This window comes from Budorcas taxicolor, chromosome 7, assembly GCF_023091745.1.
Source record: "Budorcas taxicolor isolate Tak-1 chromosome 7, Takin1.1, whole genome shotgun sequence".
Taxonomy (NCBI): domain Eukaryota; kingdom Metazoa; phylum Chordata; class Mammalia; order Artiodactyla; family Bovidae; genus Budorcas; species Budorcas taxicolor.
The window spans coordinates 94296430-94324277 of NC_068916.1; the positions used below are offsets into that span (position 1 = coordinate 94296430).

General features: G+C 38.2%; 1 protein-coding gene across 1 annotated transcript; it reads right to left on the minus strand.

Annotated features, from left to right (window-relative positions):
• Positions 1-955: 955 nt before the first annotated feature.
• Positions 956-27848, minus strand: SPATA9 (spermatogenesis associated 9). The gene is made up of 5 exons (XM_052643864.1): positions 27788-27848; positions 27549-27637; positions 16423-16650; positions 5914-6009; positions 956-1243 (listed from the first exon to the last, which is right to left on the minus strand). The coding sequence occupies exons 1-5, from the start codon at positions 27846-27848 to the stop codon at positions 956-958; spliced, it is 762 nt and encodes a 253-aa protein (XP_052499824.1).

Below are 27848 nucleotides of genomic sequence, written 5' to 3' on the forward strand. Positions count from 1 at the left end.
GTGCTTATAGAGCCTTTTGCTATATATTATATTTTTTCTGATATATTGCTACATGCTACCCATATTCCAACACTTGCTTTCAATAGACTATCAATGAGCCAGGCCTGGTTTTTTTATAAATACTATTTACAGGAGCAGTTACCCACCAGGTACAAAAAATGTACCATCTCTGGAATGGGTACATCCCGGTCTATTATATCAGGCACTGATCCTCCAATGACTTAACTCATGTCCAGAATTGAAAATGCATGGAAGAAACCAAAGTACCTCCAGCAGGCAAAAACCATGACCCTGGTTTGTGGGACCAATCACAGAAGCATTTTTTCCTGAGGATCCAGTGGCAACAATGAGTAACATGGACTTGGTTTCTGGTTTTTAATTTGTTCCTCTAGATGGGGAAATAAAAATGTCATGCCACATCCCATTCTCATATACAGACATCTTCTCATCAGATTTATAAACAATATAAATTTACATCTATGAATTTCAAGTCTTTCATAACTTTATAGATGAGTTTTAAAACAACTAATAGGGAAACTCTAACTATGCAGCCTGTAGATAGAAAATATATATCCTTTTATTATCTCTGAAAAAGATATGTAGCATTTTAATAGGGAGGGTTTTTTCCCTCCAGATAAATAATCGGAAGGATACTCTAAAGTCTCTAATACAAACATAAATGTATTATAAACATGTCCATATTATAAACCATCACATAGAGTCTAACTTACCAAGGGGTACGTTTTCTTGTTCATTAAAAAATATCACATAGTCAACATTGATTCATTTTATTTTCCCTACCATGTAAATGCTTGAGAATGACATTTTATCAATAGTCCTCCCCCGCCCCCATTTTTTTTCAAAGCAGAGCAGTCAGAACGTAAAAACTAGTTTCCTAGTTATGTCATTAGATAATGCTTAAGCTCTGTTCAGTGATATTTAAGTTCAGATTTGCTCATTCATTCATTTCAGCTGATTGGTCAAACACAGAATGTAAAACCTGAATCTTATTACTCAACTTATTAGCAGGAAGTTTGGGGCGATCAGAAATACCGTCTGGCTTCTCTGGTAACGAACTGTAAGGTTTTGCTTTGATTTCACCTTCGGGAAACAGAGGCTCAGAAAGCACAGGCTCCGAAAAGGCATTTCTAAAATTTTCACTCTCCTCTCTGTTTTGCCTTATAGATTCTTCTTCTTGGAAAATTTTCATTGTCTTCTCCAGCACAGCATTAACACAGACTGTCTAATAATTTTTAAAAAGTTAAGGTTTCTTTTTTTATTATTGGAGTATAATTGCGTTATACTACTAAACTTAACAGATAAAAATCCAATAATGCAATAAAACATTTAACATAAAATCATTGATCTGTATCTTCTAACAAAGAGGTGCTTTTTTTCAGCTTCCTCTGGCACATGATAAACATGAGGAGGCTGATTCCTAATTATAAATATACCATAATCTAGAAGGAAAATTAAAACATAGTATGCTTTAATAAAAATATGCTTCAGATTTCTAATTCATGTTTTACATCTTTATTCTCTAATTAAATGAAACATTCCTTTATTCTCCTGACTTAATTAAACATCTTCTGAGAGATGGAATTTATCCTCAAACATGTTAATATCTCAAAGTAGGTTTTCTGTTTTTACTTTTTTCCCATATAGACTTTGCTTATACCAATTATGTTCCATTGGAAGGGCATAAACATTTTGGTAAGAATTTAGTAAATTAATGATTTAGAATCAATGATTTCTAAACAAACTTGTGATCCACTTTCCCTCAAAAATGCCATTCAGTACTTTAAGGGTGTCAGAACAAAACATAGATTAAAAAAAATAACTTCAAAAACTGAGACTCACTAAGAGCTGTATCTGTTAAACCTATAACTTTACTGATGGAAATGATGATGCCAAGCATTTAAGGCAAGCAACAAGAATAATAAAATCTATAAAATACGAGAACACCTAAACTAGCTTCTTTTACCAAAGCGATGATGCCTCCAAGGTGACATAATAGGCGACCAATGCTCAGATGTTCCTAAAGAGAGGAACAGAAAGGAGGGCAGGCCTTTCCTCCTGCCTCCTCTTTTCTTGCCTGTTTCCCACCTCAGAATGGGGACACCAGATGCTTCCCTTCACTTCCTGGCATTACCGTTACCGTCTGGCAATGTGACCCCTCTGACCAACGTAATAAAATTTGTCTGCTGGGGAGGAAGATCGGAAGGATTTGGGGGAAAGTGTTTCCTCCTATTTATATAGAAGAAAGACTGTCTTTTGCCTCTACTCTCTCCTCCTTGCTTTGGAGGTTGATACGGATGTAAGGCATGAGGATAAGGCAGCAAACCTAAGAACCAAAACCAACCAACAGGATAGTGGGAGAGAGAGATGGAGAGGCCCTGGGTGCGTGATGACGCTGTTAGATCCACTATACAAACCGGGAAACTGCCTGACTCTGGACTTCTAATTAAGTGAGATGTTTAAATATCTGTATTGATTAAGGTACTATCAGTACTATCAATCGATAGTATTAAGGTACTATCAATGCTACGTATATCTAAGTACACCCAAATCTAGAGTTATAAAATCTTGAGGTCCATCACTTCCAGCTACAGCTTTAACCATTTGTCACAACTATGATGGTTTTCTATGTACGCCATGCTATGAAAAGAAGGTTGGGGAGCCCTAACCTTTTTGATACATTTCTTCTTCCCTCACTTACAACATTTTATCTGTGCCTACCATAACCAATTTTGTCCAAGTCTCAGAAAATGCAAGATCTTGATTAAGGTCAGTATTTCTCCATCTTTGCTTATAACCTATACCCTACCTATCAACTTGTCTATCAATTATTGCCTGCCTCTTCAACCTCTCATTCTTGACTAGCTCCTCCCCTGCAACCTGTCACATACTAAAGTATAGTCTACCCTGAAATTTAAAAATTTAAAATCCCTATGGCCCTGTTTCCCTCTTGACTACTACACATTTTTCTTGATCAAACCAGGACATACATTCATGGTTTCCATTTTACCATCTCCTTTTCACTCTTTCTGCTAAAGCAGTACTCAAGATGATTAATTCCAACTTTCCTACTAGATCTAAGGGACACTTTTCAGATCTTCATTTTACTTGACTTTTTCTGCTTGTACGTGACTCTTAACCACTCACAACTTCCTCAGTCTAATTCCTTGACAGCGTTTCTCCTGCTTCTCTTATTATTGGTCCTCTGTCTCCTTCATGGATTTCTTCTTAGCTTATCTTAAAAGAAAGTGTTCTTCACATTTCTGTCAACTTTCTACTCTTCACTTGGCATGGTTCCACTCTCAGGGCATTAACTTCCAACATAGATGTTATTTGCTTTTAAAACCATAATTCTAGCCCTGACCTCTCCCAGGATTTGGATGAATATATCACAAATTATCAGAGGTCACCAAAAAAGTTGTTTCTATTCTTAGTTTATAGCATAAGTCATGTAGGATGATTTCAGAAGTCTTTGAAAAATTCAGGTAATTTTGGTTCTAATCTAGTTTGTTTTAGTTTCACCATAGCCATTTCATCCCACTCATTTTCTGCAGGATATTTGCATCAATCTTGTATGAGATTCACATTTAAGATACTGAACATTTCTCAAAATTTTAAAACATTTGCAAAATATTTGATAAATTAAGAGTTTTAAAAAATTGTAAATATGTTTAAAATGAGTTCTTTTACACTTTTTTTTTTTTTCTAAGTTGTCTTGGCTATTCTTTACCTTCGGCATTTCCTTGTAAATTTTAGAATAAACTAGTCAATGTACACATACACACCTGCTCAAATTTTAATTGGGATTGCACTGAATCTGTGGATTATTAGGAAAACTTATTAACCTTTATTTTTGTCTGTTTCAATGTGATCAAAAAAATAAATAGGTAAAAGACCTCTAACAAAAAAGCCATAAATTTACTAACAGAAAGAAGATCTAAATAAATAGAGAAGGAGAACCTGTTTTACCAGTTATGAAGACTTCATGTAAAGCGCCAGTAAGTAATACAGCATTGAGTTGGTATAAGAGTAGACAGATCAGTTGACTAGAACAAAGAGAATATAAACGGACCTACATATATAAGGACATTTAATTTATCTTAAAAGAGAGGTGTTCTGGGGCAATAGGAAAGGGGTTTACTTTTTTCCCTGATAAATTGAGTTGGATCAACTGGGCGTTCCTGGTGGCTCAGCTGGTAAAGAATCTGCCTGCAATGCAGGAGACTTGCGTTCAACCCCTGGGTTGGGAAGATCCCCTGGAGCAGGGAAAGGCTACCCACTCCAGTAATTCTTGCCTGGAGAATCCCATGGACAGAGGAGCCTAGCGGGCTGCAGTCCATGAGGCTGCCAAGAGTCGGACACAACGGAGCAACTAAGCACAGCACAGCACGATGAGATGCCCAAGGAGGAAAATTTGACCCTTGCCTCATACCAACTCCAGATGCATTATAAATCTAAAAGTGAAAGGCAAAATAACAAAGCTCCTAGGATATATCAGAGGGAGCAGTTTCATGACTAGGATGTAAGTCAAGATTCCCTAATTAAGACATAAAAAGCACTTAATATAAAGAAGACTAATAAAGGAGACGTCATTAAAATTAAGAACTTCTGTTTTAAAAGACACTCCTAAAAATGAAAAGCTAGTCACAGAGTAAAATAAATCTGCCCAAATTTAACTGAAAAAAGGGCTTGTTCCAATAATACAGTTAAAAGTACAAATTGATAATAAACCAAAGGACAACTCTAAGTAGGAAAATGAGAAGAGACTAACAGAAGTTAACAAAAGAGGATACCCAATTAATGTATAAAAAAGGTATTCAGTCTTAATAATCAATAAAATACAAATTAAAAACACAATATGATAGAACTACATACCCACAAAAGTGGCTATACCAGAAAAGATTGATAATACCAAATGTTAGTGATGATACAGCACAACTGGGATTCATAATCTGCTAGAATGAACTGTTAAAAGTATTTTGGAAAACTTTGGCAATATATACTAGAGACGAACATATGCAAAATCTACAGTCCAGACATTTCACCCCAAAACATATGTACAAGAACATTCACAGCAACCTATTCACAATAGCCAAAGTTCTAAATAGTCTAAAAGTTCAACAATAGAATAGATAGTTGTATATTTAATCAATGGAATACTCTACAGCACCAACAGGCAGCAAGCTGCTGCTATCGGCAACAAATGAATCTCACAATGATACTGTTGAGCAATTCAAGACCTACAGAAGAACACAGTATACAATTTCATTTACATACAAGTCAAAACTGACTATGCCATTAGAAGTCAAAATAGTGCTTGCCTTTCCAGAAGAGGCTAGTGATCATAAGGAGGCAGGAAAGAGGCTTCTAGAATGATAGTATACTGTTTTGTTTCTTGATCCATAAGATACATCAATTAATCGATTTTCTGATAATTCATCAAGCTGTGTACTTTTCTTTTTGTATGTGGTAATTTTTTTCAATTAAAAGTAAATACAAATGGCAATGAATTAAAAGAAAATAACTTTATACTTTATAAAAGTCTGTATATTTTTATCATACTTTTTAATGAACACTTTCGTAATTCAAAAAACGAAAGCTGAACTTTAACCAACCACAGCACAATGGCAGAAACAAAACTACCTGTAACCTAATGAAAGCCAAACCAAAATGTTTTGACCAAATAGTAATAAATTTTTTTAAAGGTAAAATAAGTTTTATTACTTAAGCAACTAAGTTTTTGGTGGATTGACCTGGCTCCTTAGAAATGTAATTTTTAATGTAAAATTATTTTGCTTAATAATAAAATAATATCTTGGTTTAAGAATAGACTATACAGTATTTCTTTACATAAAATAATTATATTTCCAGATTCTAATTACTTTCTTCACTTACCAAATAAATGAGTGCTGCATATGAAGCGCACATTATGCTAGTTAAAGCAGTCTTTGCTGGGAAAGAAATGATTTCAAACAAAGATCCCTTTCTGACCTGAAAAAACAAATGAGTTTTCTTATTAAAACAAAAGATTTTCAATGTTACCATGTTAAATCTTATGTTATTGTAAAATGAGAATTCAAATATTGATAGTCATCTACTTTAGATCTTAGTTTTCCCACACCTTGAAAATATAATGTCTTCCTCCTTTACAAAAAGATACTTTCTTTTGCTAATTAAAACCTATGACAAATCTATTAAAAAAATCTCCCATTTCCAAAATCTGATTTTTGGTTTTTTACGTTTACCAAGTGTGCTCACTAGGGGGTGCTGCTGTGCTTATTAGAAAAACAGTCTGTTGAAATTCATGTAGTCATCCTTTACTAAATTATTCACTTCTTCAATTAAGCAAACAGCAATGAAAATACCGGGCATTTCCTGGAGATTAATGACCTGCCTGGAAGTGTTAATCATGAGACTGCTGAAGGCCAGTATTAATCTTAGATGATCATTAAGCTTCAGCAAATACTCTGCACTCATATCCAGCATGCTTTTTGCAATGTAGAGGTTTACACTAATAAAGAATGTGTCTCTCAGATTTTTCTAGCTTCTAGAATGTGTCCCTGCCTCACCACAATATATTCAGTTTGAGGGAACTGTAACTCTTAGAGGCCACCTCTGTGGCTTTGAGCTATAAGGATATGAAATGATGACGGTAGGAAGAACATTCCCTTCCCCTTTATCAGTGAAGGGGCAGTTAGTCATACTTCTCTGGAGAGCCAAGTCACTCAGAGGCTTCAAAAACTCCCAGAAGGTATATGCTGTAAATATAAAATTATGCAAATGCACAATGAGTGAAGTGGCTCAGTCATGTTCAACTCTTTGCAACCCCATGAACTGTATGTAGCCTGCCAGGCTCCTCCGCCCATGGCATTTTCCAGGCACGAATACTGTAAAATTGCACACAAATGAAAATGGTATATATATATATATATATATATATATATGATCATTAAAAGGTTCAGTTTAGTTCAGTCGCTCAGTCGTGTCCAACTCTTTGCAACCCCATGGACTGCAGCATGCCAGGCCTCCCTGTCCATCACCAACTCCCGGAGTTTACTCAAACTCATGTCCATCAAGTCAGTGATGCCATCCAGCCATCTCATCCTCTGTCATCCCCTTTTCCTCCTGCCTTCAATCCTTCCCAGCATCAGGGTCTTTTCCAGTGAGTCAGTTCTTTGCATCAGGTGGCCAAAGTATTTGAGTTTCAGCTTCAACATCAGTCCTTCCAGTGAACATTCAGGACTGATCTCCTTTAGGATGGACTGGTTGGATTAAAAGGTTATAACACTGAAGAACTGAAACAGTGGTAGCAGAGTGGCTAGGTGAATTATGCTGTATCCACCCAGTAGTAACATTGCAGCCTTTTACATGGTGCTTCTGAAGAACAGGTGGTAGCATTTCATTGAGCAGACATTTGTATGGCCTGTATACCAGGTCCTGCTCTAAGTGCTTGTTGTACTGATTTTTTGCTTACTGCTGTCCCTGCTGCTGCTGCTGCTAAGTCACTTCAGTCTGAAGAACAAAGGTGTCCATCACAATCTCCCTTCTCCTCTCAAGTGATGTATGGAATGCTGAAGCCAAGAATACTATCTAGCCTAGTAGCTGAGAGATGGTGGGGTGAGGAGGGAGTGGCAAGTGGGGTTTTCCTTCTTACCCCCACCCTCAGGCCATGCCAGCTCCTACACACAGTAATAGGCAGGGGCAGTTTTAGCCCACTCTCTCCACAAGTCAGTCTGGAAAACTTCCCAGACTTCCTGGCTTTGGAGAGCACTTCCAGGAAACGAAGCTGCTGCTACTGTTTTACTCTTGCTGAAAGACTCGGATCGATAGCATGCCTTTGAGTCCCACTATTAGGCTACAGGAGACAAACTCTGTAAGGAGGGAGCAGACATTAGGAAGGAAATCAGATACATGCCAACAGAATGCCTCCTAGTAGAGTAAAATATTCATGAGTTTGTGAATATATGGATGTAGTGGAAGGTCCAATAATTGGTAGGTCATATACAATAAAAATAAAAATGGGGTCTGCGCACAGGAAAATTACTCTGTTTTTGTTTTGCTGCATCTTTCTTTTCAGATTTTTGTCCTTCACCTAAAAGTAATTAAAATGGATTAGTTTAGAAATAAATATGTATTTGATATATGTTATGCTTCTGAATGACAAATCTGTATATTGCCTGGGGGTAACTTTTTCACCATTTTAATGCTTTTAATAAATATTTGCTGTTACTATAATAAATCACCCCTGTAAAAATACATATCCTCCAAAATGTATGTGGCCACTGGCTAAGTAGCCATTTTTCCATTTTATGACTCACTTGCAATACATGTTTTTCATATTATAAACCACACTGTTTCATTTTGTGTTTGCTATGAGCAGGAATAGTATATGGCAAAAACTGAGATAAACAAACTGGAGAAATTTGGAAAAAGGGAGGCTTTGTCTAGACTGTCTTGGCTGGTTTCAAAAATTTTATCTTAACCTCGTTGTTACGTTTTTATTTTATTTGCATTTAAAAGTATTGTGATATCAATATTATATCCATATATTTCCTTTTTGAATTTGGTAATGTTAACATATACGATACATGGCTATTTCAACAGTAAAAACATTTAAGTTTTAAATTCCTCCCACATAATTTCATGTTCTACTTCTCTCGTATAATTTTGACTGCCTTGTCTTATAGAAGAAATATCTATTTTCAACTTATTTTCACTAACAATGAGATAAATCACACAAAAAAGCAGAATATAAGCTGCTTAGAAAATAGAGATCCACTTACTATGGATCTGAAGGTTGGAGAATTTATGTTGTCCCAAACCATCTTGATGAAATAAGAAGGGAGTTATAGGGGACACTCTAATTCAGTGATTCACAAATAAGTGTTGGAAGAAATACTGCTTTTACAGGTCCAGAAAAAAGTGTTTCCTATAAGTTTGGAAAAGCTACTTGATCATGAATTTGCTTAGCAACCCACAGTACTCATGAATGCAGGGAAGACTCCTAGCAATCCACAGGAAAGAAAGCTTTCTGACTTTGTTTATCCCAGTATTGAGGCTTCCCAGATAGCTCAGTGGTAAAGAATTCACTTGCAACGTAAGAGATGTGGATTTGATCCCTGGGTTAGGAAGATCCCCTGGGGGAGGAACAATGGCAACCCACTCCAGTATTCTTGCCTGGAAAATCCCATGGACGGAGGAGACTGGCAGGCTACAGTCCACGGGGTCGCGAAAGAGTGGAACATGAGTTAATGATTAAGCAACAACAGCATGCTGGTATTAACAGCCTGTGGAGCATTACCCTTGAATGAGCTCTTAATTGGGTGGTCCTATAAAAGCTCGAATCTCTCACCCTCTTGGCCAGCCTGCCAAAGTATGTCTTCAAGATTCTAATACTTCTGCTTTCTAGGAATTGTCCTTTCTCCCCCCAGCCCTCAGTCTTGAATTACACCACCCAAGATAGCCTCATGGCAAGCCCTTCAAGGAGCTAAAGAAGTTCCCAGTATTTGTGAGGTTTACAGTTTAAACCCCAAACTGGAGTCTACCTTGAAGGTCTGGGGGTGAGGAAGAAACTTTACTTAGGTAAGCGTCTGTGATTCTTCATCCTGAAAAAGGGAGCAACACTTCCCTGGGGTCCACTTATGGCACAGGCACTCCTGAGGCTAAGAGGTTAGTTTGCCCATTTCTGGACCACGCCACTCCAGAGAACGTGTACAAAGTAGAACCAAACGCCTCTAATGTCACTATACAGAAGATTCTACCATAGACAGAGCTTCTGGTCCTGTGGCCCTGCGCTGGGGTGCCAAAGTCAGCAACTATGTCTGGGAGCTGACGTGTCTTGGCTGAAGTCAGCCTCCAAGCTGACTATGTAGGTCACTGCAGCCTAGAGCAGCTGCAGGCCTCACTCGGGCAGGCAGCTTCCAAGGCTAAGCAGATGCAGCATTCTGTAAGTATTGCTGCTGGGCATACTGAAAATCACCAAGAAATTCTCAGTTTTCCATTCCTAAGGCCCCCTGCAGAAGAAGCAGGCATACATCACTAACCTCAGCCCTGCACAACAGGGAAAGGTTTGGGGAGCAGCCTGACAGCACCCACAGAGCCAGGTGCCAAGGAAGTGTCACAGCAAGATAGCCAGTTGGACAGGCCTGACCCCAACTCTCCACATTTGACTCCTTTTATTTTCACACACCACAGAGTTCCATCTTGACACAGGCAGCCTGACCATTCTTGAAGGAATTCAGGCTGGAGTCCACTCTGGGTAAGCTGAACCCTGTGATATGCCATTGACCTCTCGGCACAGTTGGGTACCATGGATACATTCCATTCACAGACCAACCCACTGACCTCCACTGCACCTCACACATTTGTCTGTTGTTCCTTGGATTCTCCAGGCCACTAAACTTCACTGCTCACACTTCTATGTCTATCCTCACTGAGACTTTCAGATTTGATATTTGCTTTCTTCCTTGCTACAACTTTGGTTCCTTTCAGTGGCAATTCCGAATCTCTGCCCTAGCTAATACACATTACCCAAGAAAAGCTTCCTCCTCACTCCTAACCCTCAAGGACCCCAGAAGCTCTGACCTGGGACTGTTCCCACTTGTCTCACTTCAGCCTTGTGGAACTACTTACATTTTCTACGTAAGTCATGCTCTTGCCTCAGCTTCTTAATATACATTGTCTACTTTCTCAAATGATTCTCCTACTACTTCACTGGGATAATTTCCCTTCCTCCCAGCCTCAGATCCAGTATCATCTTCTAGGAAGACTACACCGACTACTCTTAGGAATTATATCCCGCTTGTTGTTGCTTCCATAATCCACTCCGCACACTTCCATCATGCACTCAGTACACCCAGTGGTCACGGCTTACTTGCCCATCATCCCTATAGTCCACAGGACATTTATGAATCCATATTAAAAAGCAGAGACATTACTTTTCCAACAAAGGTCCATCTAGTCAAGGCTATGGTTTTTCCAGTAGTCATGTATGGATGTGAGAGCTGGACTATAAAGAAAGCTGAGTGCCAAAATATTGATGCTTTTGAACTGTGGTGTTGGAGAAGACTCTTGAGAGTCCCTTGGACTGCAAGGAGATCCAACCAGTCCATCCTAGAGGAGATCAGTCCTGGGTGTTCATTGGAAGGACTGATGTTGAAGCTGAAACTCCAATACGTTGGCCATCTGATGCGAAGGGCTGACTCATTTGAAAAGACCCTGATGCTGGGAAAGATTGAGGGCAGGAAAAGGGGATGACAGAGGATGAGCTGGTTGGATAGCATCACCGACTCAATGGACATGAGTTTGGGTAAACTGCAGGAGATGATGGACAGAGAGGTCTGGAGTGCTGGGGTTCATGGGGTCACAAAGAGTCGGACACAACTGAGCGACTGAACTGAACTGAGTACCCATACGTGATTTTACATGTCGTTTTCAGTAAATCTTCATTAAGTAAGTGAAGAAGGGTAGAATTACATTTCACTTCCAAAAAGAAAGTTAACCATCTTATAATCTGTAAAAGATATTAAGAAGTAAACCTGAAGGACACCTGGTTCCAGCAATGTGGCAGACTGAGCTCGTGGGGAACCTCTCACCAAAAAGAAAAAAAACACCCTATAAATTCCATATAAATCAAACTCCAAAAATGTAACACCAGACTAAGTTTACAGAACATGAAAGAGGAGGAGGAAGGAAGGGATAAATCTTTCCATGTCAGGAACTAAAAGCCAAGCAGTAAGTGTGTGATTTCATGTCTCAGGAATGACGATGTTACTGGATCCTGAAATAAGGACTGAGGGCTTGAGTTTTAATAAACAGAATGAAGATGAGACTTGGATGTGCATGAGGTGAGGTCAGGCCTTTGTAGAGCTGCAATGGAGAAGGCAATGGCACCCCACTCCAGTACTCTTGCCTGGAAAATCCCATGGGCGGAGGAGCCTGGTGGGCTGCAGTCCATGGGGTCGCTTAGGGTCGGACACAACTAAGTGACTTCACTTTCACTTTTCACTTTCATGCCTTGGAAAAGGGAATGGCAACCCACTCCAGTGTTCTTGCCTGGAGAATCCCAGGGATGGGGGAGCCTGGTGGGCTGCCATCTATGAGGTCACACAGAGTCGGACACGACTGAAGTGACTTAGCAGCAGCGGCAGCCAGACCAAAAAGGTGAGAAAGCAGGTCTCCACCAGGGACTGACCCCTCCTGAGCACAAGCAAAATTCTCTAGAGAAACTGTTGTATCCTCAAGGCCAGAAGGTATTTCTATTTTTAAAAAAGTCTTACTGAAGAAAAATTTTCAATTGAAATAAAATGAGTAGACACAACATAGATCACAATAGACAGAAGATTAGCAATCCCCCTAAATCTCAAAGAATAATCTTTAAAAAGATCATAAATAATATGTTTAAAATAAAAGTGGTTATTAAAGAGATGTAATTCTATAAAACGATGTTTTTTAAAAAGTAGAAATTTGGAGGGAAACACCAAATATTATAGAACTTCTAGAAATGATAAATATAATGTTTGAAACTTAAAGTACATTTAATAAGTAAAAGAGCATATTAGAGCTGGAGAGAGTTAGTTAACTGGAAGACAGATCAGAGGAAATTATTCCGATGTATCAAAAAGAGATAAAGGATAATACAAGAAAGGTAAATGGACATAAAGACTAAAATGAGAAGATTCAAAAGTGTGTTTAGTAGGCATTCTGGAACGAGATTAGAGAAAATGAGGAGGCAATATTTGAAGACACAATGGCTGAAAGTTTTCCAGAATTGAAATTATCCTCAGATAAGAATCACAAAGGCTTCCAAGAGTGTGTGTGCACATGCTAAGTCACTTCATTTGTGTCTGACTCTTTGTGACCCTGTGAATTGTAGCCCATCAAGCTCCTCTGTCCATGGGATTCTCCAGGCAAGAATATTGGAGTGGGTTGCCATGCCCTTTTCCAGGGGATTTTCCTGACCAAGGGATCGAACATGTCTCCTACACTGGCTGCTGATGCTGCTAAGTCGCTTCAGTCGTGTCCGACTCTGTGCGACCCCACAGATGGCAGCCCACCAGGCTCCCCAGTCCCTGGGATTCTCCAGGCAAGAACACTGGAGTGGGTGGCCATTTCCTTCTCCAATGCATGAAAGCGAAAAGTGAAAGTGAAGTCCCTCGGTCGTGTCAAGGCGGGCTCTTTACCACTAGCGCCATCTGGGAAGCATTTTGATAACAGCTAGTAAAATTGAAAGTGAAGTCGCTCAATCATGTCTGACTCTTTGTGACCCCCATGGACTGTAGCTTACCATGCTCCTGTATCCATGGGATTTTCCAGGCAAGAGTACTGGAGTGGGTTGCCATTTCCTTCTCCAGAGGATCTTCCTGACCCAGGGATCAAACTCAGATCTCCCACATTGTAGGCAGATGCTTTACCGTCTGAGCCACAAGGGGAGTTGAAGCTGTTCACCACTCACGACACAGCAGTCCTGGAGAAACGTCTCAACATACGGACACGGACTCAGTTACAGAGTGTTCACTGAAGCACTGTTCGCAATGTAAAAAATTTGGAAACTAAATTTGTCTTCCTGTCCAGTAACACATAAACTGTGGATTCTTTTTTCTTATAGGGACTTCCCTGGTGGCTCAGAGGTTAAAGCGTCTGCCTGCAATATGGGAGACCTGGGTTCAATCCCTGGGTCGGGAAGATCCCCTGGAGAAGGAAATGGCAACCCACTCCAGTACTCTTGCCTGGAAAATCCCATGGACAAAGAAGCCTGGTGGGCTACAGTCCACGGGGTTGCAAAGAGTCGGACACAACTAAGTGAGTGAAGTTACTGGTATACAGTAATAGATAAACTGTGGATTCTTTTTTCTTATAATGGAATACCACAAAGAAGTTAAAATAATAAACCACAATACCATAGCTGTGGGCTTCCTAAGTGGTGCTAGTGGTAAAGAATCCACCTGCCGATGCAGGAGATGCAAGAGACGCAAGTTAAATTCCTAGGTGGGGAAGAATTGGAAATGGCAATCCTCTCCAATATTCTTGCCTGAATAATTCCATAGACAGAGGAGCCTGGCAGGCTACATAAAGTCCATGGGGCTGTAAAGAGTCAGACATGACTGAGCGTCCAAGTGCACACACACACTCAGTTCTCCAGGCTTCCCAGGTGGCTCAGTGGTAAAGAATCCATTCAATATCGTTCTCATTATTGGATAGAAGAAAACCCCGATTCCACTGGAAACAGAAATTATTTTTCTGCCATTGAATTTTCGTGAGTATTGGGAGACAATCTCCATGAATGTCTCTCATTCCTGTACAGATTGGGTCTTCTGAGCAAAGGATATGGTTGAATAGCAAACAATTTTGGCAGCTAGAGAAGGTATGTTCCTTTGGAAAGGTCTAGAGATATACTTCTCAGGACATGACACAGGGCACTAACGAGAAAGCCTTTTCCTTCTGCTCCTGAGACATATGCTTCTCTCTCTCTCTCTCTTTCTCTGGGCAGATGAGCCAGCATTCCTATAAAAAGAGGAGTCTCTTGATTTCAAGGTTCCTCTCCATGATGGAGATATGGCAGACTAACTCACTACCTAGTAAATAAAGTCAAATCTCAGTTCCTTCATAGTTTAATTTAGCAAAGAGGAGGAGAAAAGGCTCTGAATAACAATAATGGACAGTGTCTTTAAACATTATTTCATAATAAATACAGAAATAGTCTGCAAAGAACAGTTCTTATATCAACTCTGTAGAAACTGTGGGTCTAACAATGCAAGGAAAGAGCAAGACAAAACATTAGATTCAGAAAGCTATTTCAGTGGGAATTTAATACAGTTCAGCTATGTTTCTTTTTGATGATCTAAAGATGCAGGAATAAGCCTGATAGTGCTTAGAAATCTGATGGTTAACAGAACAGAAACCATTCTTTACTTTCTCAAACATCAAGTATTATAAAGGAGCCTTTTATAAATGCTGTCTCAGGCAATTCACAGTTGAAATAGCTGATGCTTTCTGGAAATGTCAAAATCTTTGATCAAAGAGAGATTCCTATATAATAGTTTGTTTATTTTAACCACTCATCATACATTTTCTCATCTTCTCAAAACAACGCATTTTTGTTTGAGGGTTCATCCTTTCCCCTGCCTTAAGTGGTGTTGTCTGAATGGGGCTGCAACCCTACTCTAGGAATGAAGTAGTAGTCAATTCCTAGACCAAACAATGCACCCCATTTCCTCGGTTTAGAGGAAAGTCAATCTCTAAAAGTGCACCTCAGGACCTAGCCAGGAATGTTGGATCAAGGACTGTTATTATTTTCTGTTGTAATTGAACCTGGGAGGATGTAGCCCCTGAGAACAACTGCAAATCATCTTGTGACCATGAGGAGAAAGCCAGTCTAAGAATGGAGTCAACACAGAGAAAGCTGAACCAAAAGAGGAGTCAAAGAAAGAAAGAGGATCCTGAAGGTATTGTGTACTATATCCAGCTATGCCTGAAAGCTTCTCAACTCTGGGTTGTTTGACTATAAGAACTAATACATATCCTTTCTGGCTTAACTCTCATTTTAATAAAGGAATGTTTTGAATAATGCCCAGATTGAAAAACTCAAGAGTTGTGTGTCATAAAGTTTAGAAAAAAAGAAACTGGTCCAGAAAAACTTAGAGCTTTTTTGTCCTTAATAGAGTCTCAATAAAACAACACAGAACATGGAATTTGAAGCAGACCTGAACATTGACACATCTTATCAAAATGAGTTTACAGATAAAGATACTCATTATATCAAACAAAGATTATATTGGAGACAAAAGGATATAGGGGAAAGGACACAAAGCACAATCATTTTTAAGGCTTGTTGTAGAATTTCTTTAAGGTTTGACATAAGTGATAATTTGCATGCTTATAGGGGACAACAGAGGATGAGATGGTTGGATGGCATCACTGACTCAATGGACATGCTGCTGCTGCTGCTGCTGCTAAGTCGCTTCAGTCGTGTCTGACTCTGTGTGACCCCATACATGGCAGCCCACAATGGACATGAGTTTGAGTAAACTCCAGGAGTTGGTGATGGACAGGGAGGCCTGGCGTGCTGTGGTCCATGGGGTCCCAAAGAGTCGGACACGACTGAGCAACTGAAATGAACTAAACTGATTTAGGTTGAACCATTTGAAATCAAAAGTTTCATTTAGTCCAATCGAATAACAAGGGAGAAAAAAGTCTGCATTACTTCCTATTTCAGATTTATTTAAACCAGAGAACATACTATACTGAAAAAACAGTATACATATACATTCATTTCTCTCAGCCAATGGTTCTTGTTTTACATCTAGGACAGTCAAATGTGCTACATTTTCATTTTTCATACTGTGCAATTTCAGAATATTTCCTACAAAAATACCCACATCCTGAGCAAATGCAACGTTCACTTACCTGTACGTTATACAGGGGTTGCCTTGGTGCATTAACTTCCTTGAGCAAACGATGAGATATGGCCCTCAACTCTAAAAGTCTGCAAGCAAGCTGAGGCTGCAGAAGTTTGGCGACTGATTTGGAGGATCTGGAAATGTTGTTTAATCCTTGAATTAATGTTCCTCGGTTGATCTTGGCTAAAGCGATGGCCATTCTGATTTTGGATGGTTTCTGCATGGGTTCTCTTTTCTGGAAAAGAAGTCTTTGAAAAGTGACTGATGTGTGATTCTCCAGTGCATTATTTATTTATTAAAAAATTTTTTTAATTTGAAATATAGTTGATGTACCATAGTGTGGCAGTCTTGGGTGTGCTCCATAATTTGACATTTGCAAACAGTATGAAACAAACACCACAATAAGTCTAATAACCCTCTGTTCCCATATAAAGTTATTACAATATTGTTGATCATGTTCCTTGTGCTGTATATTGTGTCCTCATTACTTATTATATACCTGGAGATTTGTACCTCTTAATCCCCTTCATTTATTTCACTCACATTGCTCCCTTCTTCCATTCTGCCTGAAACCCCTGCAACCACCCATTTGTTTCCAGGACATTTTAAAAATCTTTAGGCAGAGACAAGTGCCACCTAACTGTACATTGTGCCTGATATTGAGTGTCCAATAATTATCTCCTACCCTCCATACAGCTCACGGATCCCATCCATGTATTTAACTAATTATATGAATATATGATTTTTTTCCTTAGGATGTGAAAGTGAAAGTCACTAGTCGTGTCCAACGTTGGGACACCATGGACTGTAGCCTGCCAGGCTCCTCTGTCCATGGAATTTTCCAGGCAAGAATACTGGAGTGGGTTGCCATTTCCAGAATTAACTTATGAACCTAAAGACAAAAACTTTTCATTTTTTCTCTGGATTTATTTATCTGTTTTTGCATTTTTTAAAAAGAGCTCTTTCAAAAGTAAATAATTCTTATTCAAATATCATTCAATGTTTGAATTTTTCAAACAATCCTTATTCAAAACTCTTATAAATATTTTCCCAGCTTACTTTAAAATTTCAAATGATAATATATAGCATATATACATAATGTACAATTTACTTGAAAAAAAATTTTTTTACTAGTTAAGGTGCAGAGCAAAGGAATGATGTTAATGAGCCCAGGTTCTTCCATCTTCCCATACACAGTAAAGTGCTAAATTTGTTAACTTGAGATGTCTGGTTTTCCTTTTTTTTTAATTAAATGAAAAGATCTTTAAATTCTACAGTGCTTTACAATTTATGGTATCATATAATCCCATAGTAACTCCTTTTCTATTTGTTAACCTTATGCTGCCCCTCCCCTTTTCCTTCTCCCCACTGGTAACCACTAGTTTGCTTCCTATATCTCTGAATCTGTTTCTTTCTTGTTTTATTCACTAGTTTGCTATATTTTTTAATATTTCACATATAAGTGATAAGAACAGTATTTGTCTTTCTCTGACTTATTTCACTTAGCCAAATGCCCTCCAAGTCCATCTCTGTTACTGCAAATGGCAAAATTTCATTTTTATGACCAAATAGTATTCCATTGTGTAACACATCTTTATCCATTCATCAGTTGATGGACATTTAGGTTGCTTCCATATCTTGGCAATTGTAAATAATGCTGCTATGAACACTGAGGCACAGGCATCTTTTTGAACTAGTGTTTTTAACTTTTTGGATGTATACTCAGGAGTTTAATTGCTGGGTCATATGGTAGTTCTATTTTTAGTTTTTGAGAAATTGCCATACTGTTTTCCACAGTGGCTGCCCCAGTTTACATTCCCAACAACAGTGTAGGAGGGTTCCTATTTCTCCACACCCTCAGTGACATTATTTACGTTCTTTTTGATGACAGCCATCCTGACAGGTGTGAGGTGATATCTCATTGTTGTTTCAATTTGTATTTTCCTGACGATTAGCAATGATGAACACCTTTTCATGTGCCTGATAGCAATCTGCATTTCCTCTTTAGAAAAATGTCTCTTCAGGTCTTCTGCCAATTTTTAAAATCAGATTGTTGACTTTTTAAATGTTAAATTTCATAAACTATTTATATATGTTGGATATTATCCCTTATCAGTCACATCATTTACAAGTATCTTTTCCCATTCAGTAGGTTGTCTTTTCCTTTTATCAATAGTTTCCTTTGCTGTGCAAAAGCTTTTAAGTTTAATTATGTCCCATTTGTTTATTTTTACTTTTGTTCCCTTTGCTTTAGGAGATGGATCCAAAAAAAATATTGCTGTAAATTATGTCAGCATGTTCTGCCTATGTTTTCCTCTAGGAATGTTATAGTATCCTCTTTTGCATTTGGGTAGCTAATCCATTTTGAGTTTATTTTTATACATGGTGTTAGAGAACACTAATTTCATTCTTATATAAGTAGCTGTCCAGTTTTCCTAGCACTGCTTATTGAAGAGACTGTCTTTTCTCTACTGTATATTCTTGCCTCCTTTGTCATAGATTAGTTAACCATAAGTGTGTGGGTTTATTTCTAGGCTCTTTATTCTGTTCCATTGACCTATGTGTCTATTTTTGTGCCAGGACCATACAGTTTTGGTTATTATAGCTTTGTAGTATAGTCTGAAGTCAGAGAACACGATTCTTCCCATTTGTTCTTCTTTCTCAGGAGTGTTTTGGCTATTTGGGGTCTTTTGTGTTTCCATATAAGTTTTAAAATTATTTGTTCTAGTTCTGTGAAAAAAAATTCCATTGGTATTTTGATAGGGATTATGTTGAATCTGTATGTTGCCTTGAGTGGTATGATCATTTTAATAATATTAATTCTTCCAATCCAAGAATATGGTATATCTCTCCATTTGTCTGTGTGTCTTCAATTTCTTTCATTACTGTCTTATAGTTTTCCAAGTACAGGTCTTTAACCTCCATAGGTAGGTTTATTCCTAGGTATTTTATCCTTTTTGATGCAATGGTAAATGGGATTGTTTCTTTAACTTCTCTTTCTGATGGTCTATTGTTAGTGTCTGGAAATGCAGCAATTTTTAAATATTAATTTTGTATCCTGCAGCTTTACTGAACTCATTGATGAGCTCAAGTAGTTTTCTGGTAGCATCTTTAGGATTCTCTATGTATAATATCATGTCAACTGCCAACAGTGACAGCTTTACTTCTTCCTTTCCAATTTGGATTCCTTTAATTTTTTTCTTCTCTGATACCTGTGGCTAGGACTTCCAAAACTATGTTGAATAAAAGTGGTGAGAGTCAATGGACATCCTTGTATATAATATATAGCATACATACATAATACAAAATGTACGATTTAAATTTTTAATGTTAAAATATAGTACACATACACTATGCATTGTATAGTTTAAAAGAAAAATAAAACAAAAGCCCTGTATACTAAACAAGCTCACAATACTTTCAGTTCTAAAAACCTCAAATCTTCTATGAACATTCTGACAGAAAACACTTCTGGCATTTCTAAAACACATGACATATAGCTCTCTGTTCTAGCAGAAAGTGAACCACAGGGAAGTGACTTACAATGTGGTTAGACCACATTCCAGGCAACAGACAAGTATAATTTCCATTACTCATTTAAGTAATTTTATGAGCTATTCTGGCTTTTCAGTATGTAACTTGGAGGAAAGAGTTGGTTAATAACAAAAAGAAGTGACTTTGAATCTCATTTATTTGTTGAGTCCAAATATCTAAGTTCAAAACAGCTTTTGGATTTTTTCATCTACAGTAAACATCATATTTGTTTAAGGGCTAACATGATGTATCTTTATTTCAAATGCCTCAACTTTTATCCTGTAGTCATAATTTTATTAGTGCTGTTTTTGACATCAAATTTCAGTACTTCTCTTACTCTTCAGCATTTGCCATTGGAGATAATCAAAAGCTGTTCTAGACTGTCAATGAAGACGTATTTCTGCAACATCTGGTGTCCTACTGTGGCTTAGTCTATTAACTTTGCCGAAAAGTCCCATTAGCCCACCTGTGGTCTCAATCCTCCTAGTCAACACAACAGTAGAGGATGGGCTAAGCTGTGGGCTGCTACAGTTGCTGTAATTCCAAGCCTCTTTAGAGCACAGCAATCCTTACAAGCAGTTATATGGTAGGTAGAACAAGCACAAAAAATACACGGGTGTGATCACTTGATATTATCTAAGCTGGCCGCAAGCACACCTTGAAGAGAAACCACATGGTCCTCAGTATCCAAAGTTCCTGCACAAACAGATTCAGTCTCTTGTGACCTCAGGCTCTGCTGCGCTGACTCTTCCTCCCAACTCCTCCTCAAGGCAGAGCAGCTGGAAAAAGTTTGGTTTTACTTCCCATCACAATTTACAGTTGTCCCTCGGTATCCCCGGTGGATTAGTTAGTTCTTGGACCCCCAAGCATCTCCAAATCCATGGATACTTAAGTCCTTTATATAAAACAGTATTTGCATATAACCTAGGCACATCCTCCTTTATACTTTAAATCATCTCTAGATTACTTATAAAGCCTCATATAATGTGTTATGTAAATAGTTGTCTGCAATCAGCAAACTTAAGTTTTGCTTCTTGGAACTTACTGGAGATTTTTTTCCTGAATATTTTCGATCAGAGGTTTGTTGAATCCCTGGTACTGAGAGCTGACTGTACTGTGTTTTCTCTCATTATAATTTATAATCAGATGGTGAGGGCCATATTGCCAGGTCAAACAGAAATGGGATATGTGCAGTCCCACCGTTACTGAAACCTTGTCTATGTGGTCATTAGTGTTTTAGGGACCTCCATTTTTCAGCTGCAAAATATTAACATTCTGCAGTTTCCCTGTCCTTATTTTGTCAGTTCTTTTACAAAATCGTGGTGATCTGTATTGGCCTGGATTCACTGACTTTGCATGTGTATTTTCATTAACCAGTCTTGATGCATCCTTCCAAAGATTACAATAGCCTGATCCATTCAACTTTTTCCTCTTTTACAAAATTGTCTAAGTTTTTATCTCTGTAGAAAAATAAGCCTATTTGTAATTGATAATCTACTAATCAAAACTCTCCTGTAAGGTTCATAAAATTTGTGTTGACCAAAAATACAGCCATTTATTACAAACAATATTTTAAAAAATTCAAGTGTGCATTATAGTAAAGCTTTATTGCACTTTTGGTTATCTTTCTCATTTTAGTCTCTTCCTGAGTTTATGGCATTTTCCAACAGACTCAGTCTCTTCCTAATTAATATCATCTTTGTTTCCTTTAATACTTAAATGGTTACAATTTGATGACTCTGCTTCCATTTTAAAATGCTTAAGGAAGGCATTTTGATACTTTCCTAGATAACTGAAAGAATGATTACTTTTAACAACAAAATGTTTCTGATCCCTTTTATTTTCCCTGCCACAAAACATGGAATCAATTTGTTCCCAAGAAGACTCTCATCATTGCTTTTAAGAACAGTATTAGAAACCAAATCTGGGCACAGGGGTGCATGTTGACTGGTTCTTAATGGCTCTGAGAATACAAAGTTGACAGCAGAGAAAAGGCTACTTATATTTCTTAAAATGCAGAAGGAGACATTCTTTAAAAAAAGAAAAGTCACCAGTTTATGCTGATGGTTCCAATTCACTCTTACTTTCAGTGAGTTACTTTTTAAATAAGTTCTAACAGAAAATTTTAAATAAAAGGTTCTTCCTCATTGAAGTACCAGCCTTTCCTTTTTGTCTGCTATCAAGGAAACGGCAACCCATTCCAGTACTCTTGCCTGGAAAATCCCACAGACGGAGGAACCTGGTAGGCTACAGTCCATGGGGTCACAAAGAGTTGGATACGACTGAACGACTTCACTTTCTTTTCAATTTTATGCTATGTATTTTCTTACCAAACCACATGTGTAAATTTAAATGTTGAACCCAAATTAAGAAGTCCTTATTTCTTTCTTTTCTTTTTAAAATTTTTTGACCCTCGGCCTAAACATCCTGGAATCTGTTGCAAAGTATGCACATTCAGATGATTCTTTTTGTCATCATCATCTGAGCATACCACCAAATGTCAGAAAAGAAAGACCAACTCCCAACCACCACCACCTCAGAGATAAACAAGGGACTTAGAGACCATTTACCAAAGAAACTCAGCATCAGTCAGATTGACTCACGGATTCTGCTCCCGATCTCACTATTTGAGCTCCATTCTTTGAAGACATACCCTGCTTTCCTCTCTTCTTTTTTCCAGAGTGGCGTCCATTTTTCTGTCATCAGCAGTGTTAATGCTGAACTCCAATTTCTAGTAACGCCGGCTTTTTACTACCCTACATCTCTGAAACCAATCTGTCAGCAAATCTTATTCAACTCTTTCTCTGAATAGTCCTAGAATTTGACCACTTCCCACCAGCCCCAGTACCAACAACTCATTCCATTAATGTTCACATGCCACTATCGTCTTTTCTCCAGACTTGAAAATTAGCTTCCTCCATGGACTCCCTGCTTCCACCCTCACCTACTTTCTTTCTGCTCCTCAACACATCAGCCAGAGAGATACAATTAAAACTTACATCAGACCCGATCTTGCTTTTCTACTCAAGCACATCAGTGGCCTCCTGATGTACTCAGTGCACACGCCTGAGGTCCTACAATGGTCTGCGAAGACTGCCTTTCCCTCACCTCCCTGGCCTCATCGTCTTTTTCTCTCCCTTGCCCTCTTTCATTACTTGTTGAGCTTGTTAAGCAGACCCCCATCTCAGGGACCCCGAACTAACGGTGCCATTCTAGTCCTCAAAGACACCAAGGTTTGCTCCCTCACTTCCTTCAAGTCGCAATTCAAGAATGACTTTTTCACTAAGACCCCCTTGGTCACCCTCCCTTACCCATCAACTGTTCTCCCATCCCACACTTACACTTCATACCCCTTCTCGGCTATGTTTTCTTCTCCTTAAGATCTATTATTAACAGAATGTGTAGTTTATTTTCCTTGTTTATTGTTCTTATACTTGACTAGGATATAAGTTTGGGGGTGTATTATTTTAGGATGTAAGTTTTATGGCAGCAGTGTTTTATAGCCATTTGGCTCACTGATGCTTCGCCAGTGCCTGGAATAGTGACTGTCAAGCAGTAGATGCTCTGTAAATATATTTATTCAAATGAATGAATGAAAAATATAACAAGTTAATGTTGAGAAACATTGGGAAAATATAGCAAATATTAAGTAAGAAACCATCTAGGAAGTTTTCAGTACACAATGTGCTCTGTAACTTTCCCAATAATTGATAGTGCCCCACAAAAAAACAAACAAAAAAAAACACCTCATCAAGGAGAAACATACAACTGAATTACAGAACACTCTAGCTACAGTTCTACTCTCATTATACTTAGAAACCCCAATATATACCAATACAAGCAATTTCCAGACATCACTGGTACATCCCCAGTGAAAGTGTGCCCCATGGGGTTAAAAATCCCACTCTGAAGATGTACCCCATAGGGTTAACAGAAACTGGTGACTAACAATTCCCGAGCTAGTCTTACAGAGGAGCAGGGAAGTACTTGTTTTTTTAAAAAAAAGACAAGACAAAACAAAACAAAACACTCTCTGCTTCACTGATCTGCCTTCACGGATCAAGCTTTCCTTAACTGTTTCTGCAAACTGTGTACCTTCCAAGTGTCACGTGGCTTAGACAAATATATCCCAAGACTTCTTTACTTGCCTCCTATAGATTCACACCTCTGACATATGGCTTGCTAGTAATGGTTGCTTCAGGAACATGGAGCTAATCTTTCCCAGTTCAAACTAGTCAAGATCACATGACCATTCAGGTGGGCCTGCTCGGGTGTGCAATGGGTAACTTTTTGACATCAAGGGGCCAAAAGCTGCACCCTCAGTTCATGCTAACACCAACATTTTCTCAACAGGTATCCCGTGAAGAAGCATATAACTCTGATATGCCTACAGACAGCAGACATTAGCTCAGCTTTTTCCTGCCTCCAAACACCTTCACCTGCACCTCTGACTACGCTATGCTTGCTCTTCACCATATGCATCCCAAGCCCCTTGCCTTCGGGGAGATGGATCTGAGATGTGCTCTGTCTCCTCACTTGGCTGCCTTATGAATAAACCCCTTCTTTGCTGCAAATTTCAGCATCTCAGCATTAGGCTTGCTGCACATTGAGCAAAGAAAATTGGTTTGGTCATACCAGCACTTTCCATACCACATGTTTAAAGAAAAAAAGAGAACAAAGCATAGAGTTCAGAAAAATGTACCTACAGCTGTAAAAATCCAGTTTTTGCATGGATTCTAATGTACTCTGTCTACAATCCTCAGTTTTGTAGTACACAGTTAAGTGCAAGATAATGACCAAAAAAAAGGGGGGTTATGTAACTACTTTTCATGAGTAAATTTGATCTTACTTACCATAAAAAATTTCTCTCATCCAAGTAAAGATTATTTGAACTAAAAAAATTTAATTCCCTAATTATAGCTGCATTTTTTATTTGTTCAAACTTAAAAGTTTAGTATTTTAAAGTCCTCATATAGAAATCACTTGCAATTTGCAAGTGTAAACCTTAAAAACTTACTTTTTACTAAAAGATGTGGATACTGAAGGTTTTGGGGTCTGGGCTAGTTGGAAGGGAGGGAGTGGACAATACAAGACCTCAGAGGCCAGAACCTCAAGCCAGAATTCTAAAATTAACTTTCCCCAGCCCTGGCGGTGGGGGGGTGGGGGGTGGGGGTGGGGTGGAAACAATGTCCTTAAAAATCTTTAGCCATGAAGAATTATTTAATAACCATTATTCTGGGTATATTCTTCTATAAAAATTCTACCATCACTCCCATCAAATTTTTTTTATTTTTTTTTTACCCCAGGCCAGCAACATGACTTTTTCCTAAATAGGTGCCTAAAAAAAATTTTTTTTTTCAATTTAAATACTAATCACAATATTTGGAGATTTAAAATACAGTCCAATTACTAAAGCCCTCTGAGTAGTCTTAAAATCAGGATCATCCTTTCAGGATGTTGGGGAACTACAAACAATACTAGAAATAAAATCTGCAACATATACAATCTGCCTTTTAACAATAACCTAGTTAAGGACAGAATGTTAGCCTTGTTTTCTGGATAATTTATATTTGGAGAGCAAATAACTTCAGTGTGCCACAGTATCCCCTCACTACTCAGGTTTCCTGCCAATCTCAGCAACATATTCTTCAGAGTAAATGGTAGAAAAAGAACAATGTGCTTTGAAAATCAGAAATCAAATAACTTTAACTATGTTCATATTCTTCTTTGCAAAGGTAGTGTGTGGTTCTTATAAGGAAATGACTTCAGTGAGTTGGAAATAGGAACTGAGAGTTCTTTGGGGATCAGAATATCAACCTGTTTCACCATAAAGCATGTTTATGGCTCCAGTGATAATGAGGCTATGCAGACGGTAGGAAGAGATGAAGGAAACTGTAAAAAAAGTTGCAGCTTTAATTAAATGAAACCCAGTTTCTCTAATGTTGGCAATGGTGGAGAAGCACAGCTTGGAAGGACAATAGGCCTTTCCAGGCCTAGGCTTCCTGGACTTTACCTTGACGTTTTCTCAATAACTACTGCCACTGCTCTGCTGGCCATAACCATTTTATCTCCTAGACCAAGCAGCTCTTTCCTTAATAATCCAGAGCATGGCCAAGAAAAGTCTCTCATGTCTCAAAATAATTTACACCAAGACTACAGGAATACAGATAAAAGGAAGCAATTTGTTACTATGACTAAAATATAGAATTACAAAGTCTGATTTGCCCACTAGAGCTTTAAGACTTATTTGACCCTGCTTAGCCAACCACCATCTAGATGCCATCTTACCACTGTGCATCCAGATACTTATATTTCAGTATCACTCCTTCCCAAAGTTAAGACCTAAGGGTGATGCCATTTATTCAAATTTACTTGACATTCTGGAAATATGCTATAACATTTCATACTTTTTTGGCATGACAGTACTTCCACTGGAATATTTTCCCCTGTTCCTACCCACTTACCTTATCCCTTTCTTCACCTTGAAAACCCCTATTCATCCTTTGAGACCCAGTTTAAGCATCTTTCCTCCATGAAGTCTTCTCTGACTGCTGTATGTAGACTCATTCTTTCCTCTAAATTGTATATGCCTCGTACCATATTTCATTGCAATTACTTGTTTATAACTCTGTATCCATTAGATTAAGCTCACTGATGAGGAATGCTGTCTTGTGTATTTCTGTATTCCTTCTTCCAGATCCAGGCAAAGTTTTTATAAAATGTCTAATGCCAGCTGTCTGAATGAATGGTTAAAGGTAGCTCTAACGCCTCTCCTTTGGAATGAAATATACAGACTTTGTGATTACTGTGTTACTCAAGAGTACTTTTTGGTTTACTTCCAGGTGTTATGTTCCTCACGTTGACATTGCCAAAAGCCTGATTTCTGGATAAGCAGGTTGTTACTGCACCATATAACTTTACAACATATTCTATTCTGACTGTGGCCAAAATGACTGAAACCATACTTCCAGTAAGAGTTGTGTACTTTTGAGTAAATTAGGTTACATGCGTCCCCTAAACAAATGTTACCTTTTCCTGACCAAATGTCTTTATGATTCTCTACCTAGCTCCTTCCACTCCCATATCTTATCTTAAGCCTTTTTTGGAACAGCTGTTTAAAACATATGCATATATACTTTGTTGAAATTGATGTCACTATTTTCTTGCCACATTAAAACACACACTCATGCCGTAGTTACCTCTCCAGTGATATCATTTTTACCAGTTATATTTCTTCATTATTACCACAGGTTTTAGTCAAAGTATACCTAGGTATTTTTATGAATTTTACATTAAGCAAATCTTAAGTAAACTAGGTTGTAACTGTAGCTATGAGAATGTTCTAGATTTCCAGTTTAATGGTACAGTGATTGTCCTTAAACTTAATCCCTCTATCTACGTCACTTCCTTGCCCAGTCTTTCTGTTTTCATAGACTCCTTCCAGTGAGTCAGAGTTGAAGTGGTGTTTTTCTGAGGTGAAAGGAATGTTTTCCTGAGTTTCAAATGCTGATCTCATAATCACAAATTCAATAATTGGTATAACACTAAAAATACAATCTACGTTTTACAATCCTTTTCAAAGTTATAAAATCACATTACCTGATTAGATTGTGATAATCTGAGGATGGTAGGGAATTCATCTTTAAACTCATCTATAAGGTCCATGATTACTTTCTGGATCCCCTCAACTAAGACAAAAAGAAATCAAGGGGTAAAAATAGGCTTAACTAAAAATCTCCTAGACATAATTCAAAAGAACACGGAAGGCTGCGTCCACCTTGGGGATTTAACTCCCGGTTTCCATACCCCCACCCCCTTCACAAGAATAGTCTGCATACTTCTTCCAGAAAAGTTCTTCAACACCTGCCCACATATCCACCCAACAGGTTTGATTGGCAT